Raw genomic sequence first — 3,039 nt, forward strand, 5'->3', positions numbered from 1 at the left:
TTAACAATGGGAGTGCTCCCCCCGGGGCGAGGTTATAACATGAAGAAAATTGCTACTCTGACTCGGCTCTGACTATTTTCCTAATCTATTTCACATTCAAGATTCAACTGCCGTTCTGTTTACCTCTGTTCATTTTACACCCCCGGGCGTAAAATGAGAACAGACACATTATTGGAGTAGGAAGAATGAGTCACGCAGCGCTTGAGTATGAACCATAGAAATACAGAGATACACCTATATTCTAGTCTACATATTGAGTATGAACCATAGAAATACAGAGATACACCTATATTCTAGTCTACATATATTATTTATATGGTATGAACCATAGGTATGAACAGAGCACGTGCTCTGGTATGAACATGAACATGAATGAACGTTTGCGCTATATGGCCGCCCTCTAGTGTCTGGCGTACGCTACGGTACGCCACTTGTTTACGTTGAAGAAATTTGTCGTTACCAGTTTCGTGTTTGTTTACTATTCGTACTAGATGTTGTAGTGTATCAAAACACATACAGCTGAAATTTATAATTTCACTTGTAGAATATGTGCTAGAGGTTTTACTAATTTCATATGCGGATACCTATCTTTCAAAGCGATAGGCGTAAAGTATTATCGTCACAAAGTAAACATGGATGAAAAGCCAGGTATCACAGAAGTTGTGAAGGCTGAAGCGAACAAGGAATCGGAAAGTAACCCAGACAAGCAGACACTTCTCGCCGTGCTTCAGTTCCTTAAAAAACACAATCTCAAAGACACGCAGGAATTGCTACAGAAGGAAGCTAAATTAAAAGTAGACGACGATAGCAATAATACCGTTGCACAGACGAACTCTGAAGTTTCTGCTGCCCTTAGTGCATACAAAAGGTTGGCAGTGAAAGTCGAAGCTCTGTGTCTGAAGGCCCACTCCCTCCGAGTCCTAGACACACTAGCATTATCATAGATAATACCCACAATGACAACCATAACCTTGTCCTAGCCCTTGTGTCTAGTCAACCTGTCGGACTGTCCCAAACAGGCATACTAATTCCCCTAACTATAGCGCATACATGTTGACAGGAGTAAATAAACACAAGGCAGTGTGCAAGGCTTAAGTATTGGGAATCCAACGTTTGCTTCAACAAAACTCGAGCCCAAAATGTACTGTAATCATTTATCTGGTGTCGTATGTAATTGGTTTTCCATACACGCTCAGAACCCGCAGATATAGACTAAAATGAACAGCACGATTTTCGAAAAAATCTCCCAACGAAATCATTGCCACTCACTACATTTTCTAAAAGTAGCTTTGCTTATAGATAGCCTATAATGCACTTGGCCGGCACTGCGCATACACCTAAGGCAAGCGAGCATTAGATTCCCAGTAATTAATCCTTGTACACTCTTTTGTTTTTATGCAATGCTGTTATATGCTGTGCTTTGTTTTAATGGATGCATTTGGGTAATAGAAGCAGTATTACGTATGTGTAGAGACTGGGAATTTTCATCCCTTTTCATGTTAAAATATCTAATCAAATCATTTAACACAAATGATTTCATGGACAAGTTTCACGTTACACATAATTTCTCTCTGCTTCGTTCGGCAGTGAAGGAGATCCAAGCATATATGAGGATCAGTACTTGACGATCAGGGAGTTTATTGAAGAATCTCTGGACACGTACAAGTGCGAGCTCTCGATGCTGTTGTATCCATTGTTTGTGCATCTCTACCTCGAGTTGGTTTACAATGAACATGAGAGCAAAGCCAAACGCTTCTTTATTAGGTTTAGTGCACAGCAGGAAGATTACCTGCAGGTATAGTTGTTCAAATACAGTTTTTATGATGACCAACCAATCTTCACTTTCCTTTTTGGTCTGTGCCTGCATTGGTCTAATATGTTTTACATTTTTAATTAGTGCTGTTTTAATTTGATTTACATTAAAAGAACACATTTAAACAGGATTATTTATATAATAATACAATATCAATTACTGAATGGAAGTTCCATTGTTGAGCAAAATATTTGCAATGATGGATGATGATAAGCATGTGTTTCGAAATGTAGGAGGATCTCAGACAGTTGAGGATGGTGACCAAGAAGGAGCATATGGAAGAAAACGAGCACATCATGGAAAACTTTAGGTTTACAACATTGTTAGATTGAGTGATGGATGTATTTTTTCTTTGTAGCGAACGTAGACATATGCGGCCATGTTGATCTTTAAAGGCATAATAAGCCCATTGCTTATGCAATGTTGATGAATGCTAGAGTAACTGGCACCTTGTGTAGTTAATATGTACATTACCTTATAGCCAAACGCGTATTAGTTTGTCCAATATCAATGCTGGTTACTAAGAAATGTCTAATTGAAATCCGCAGTCCAAGAAATCGGTTGACTGAGTTGTTTACAGTTTCCATGCAGTTTCAAACCGCTGGGTGTCATACAGATTTATAGTGCACCGGACATTTTCACACGCATGCTCGGCAGTACGCAATTCTATCGTCAGTGTTTTCGTAAACATGGACGCTCGTGATAAGGAACTTTTTGTCAGGGCTGACCACGTGCGTCCTAGATTAGTACGTGTGTTTTACTCCATTTCTATGTTTAGTCCGTGGCCGTGGTTACACTGCTGACACCTCCATTTCATCTGGCATCCAAAACATACGGGCCGCACAAATGTTTACGTCATCGCTTGACTCCTGGATGACATTTACGGCACGTAAATGATACGTTGATACATATCAATAACCGATTTCAAGTCTTGTTTGTAATGTAACCAGCAGCAGGCTTTCATTTTTAAGGGGCGCGATTCTGCTCGCGCTCTACCGCGCACCCGAAATGGTGCCATGGTGCGCGCATCATCGCGCCTCATAAAAGTGGTTGAAATCGCGCACCAAAAGTATGTCTATTATGTTGAAATAGCGCTCCATAGAGTTCTCAATGTAGGGGGGTACAAAAAGGTTAGCAACACACAACAATTTGTGGTGTGTAAGTAACTGAACGTATGGCAGAGGTACAGGTCTGCATGGTTACTACCCTCTGGTTTATATATATAT

General features: G+C 40.2%; 1 protein-coding gene across 1 annotated transcript in view; it reads left to right on the forward strand.

Moving 5' to 3' along the window:
* Positions 1-439: 439 nt before the first annotated feature.
* Positions 440-3,039, forward strand: part of LOC106817746 (transcription initiation factor TFIID subunit 5-like) — a 10,608-nt gene continuing 8,008 nt past the window's right edge. The window contains exons 1-3 of the mRNA XM_014822440.1: positions 440-868; positions 1,588-1,795; positions 2,047-2,123. Coding sequence (XP_014677926.1) covers positions 633-868; positions 1,588-1,795; positions 2,047-2,123 — 521 coding nt within the window. The 5' untranslated portion in view covers positions 440-632. The remainder of the gene's footprint in view (positions 869-1,587; positions 1,796-2,046; positions 2,124-3,039) is intronic.

Source organism: Priapulus caudatus, unplaced genomic scaffold (genome assembly GCF_000485595.1).
Source record: "Priapulus caudatus unplaced genomic scaffold, Priapulus_caudatus-5.0.1 Scaffold1848, whole genome shotgun sequence".
Lineage (NCBI taxonomy): Eukaryota > Metazoa > Priapulida > Priapulimorpha > Priapulimorphida > Priapulidae > Priapulus > Priapulus caudatus.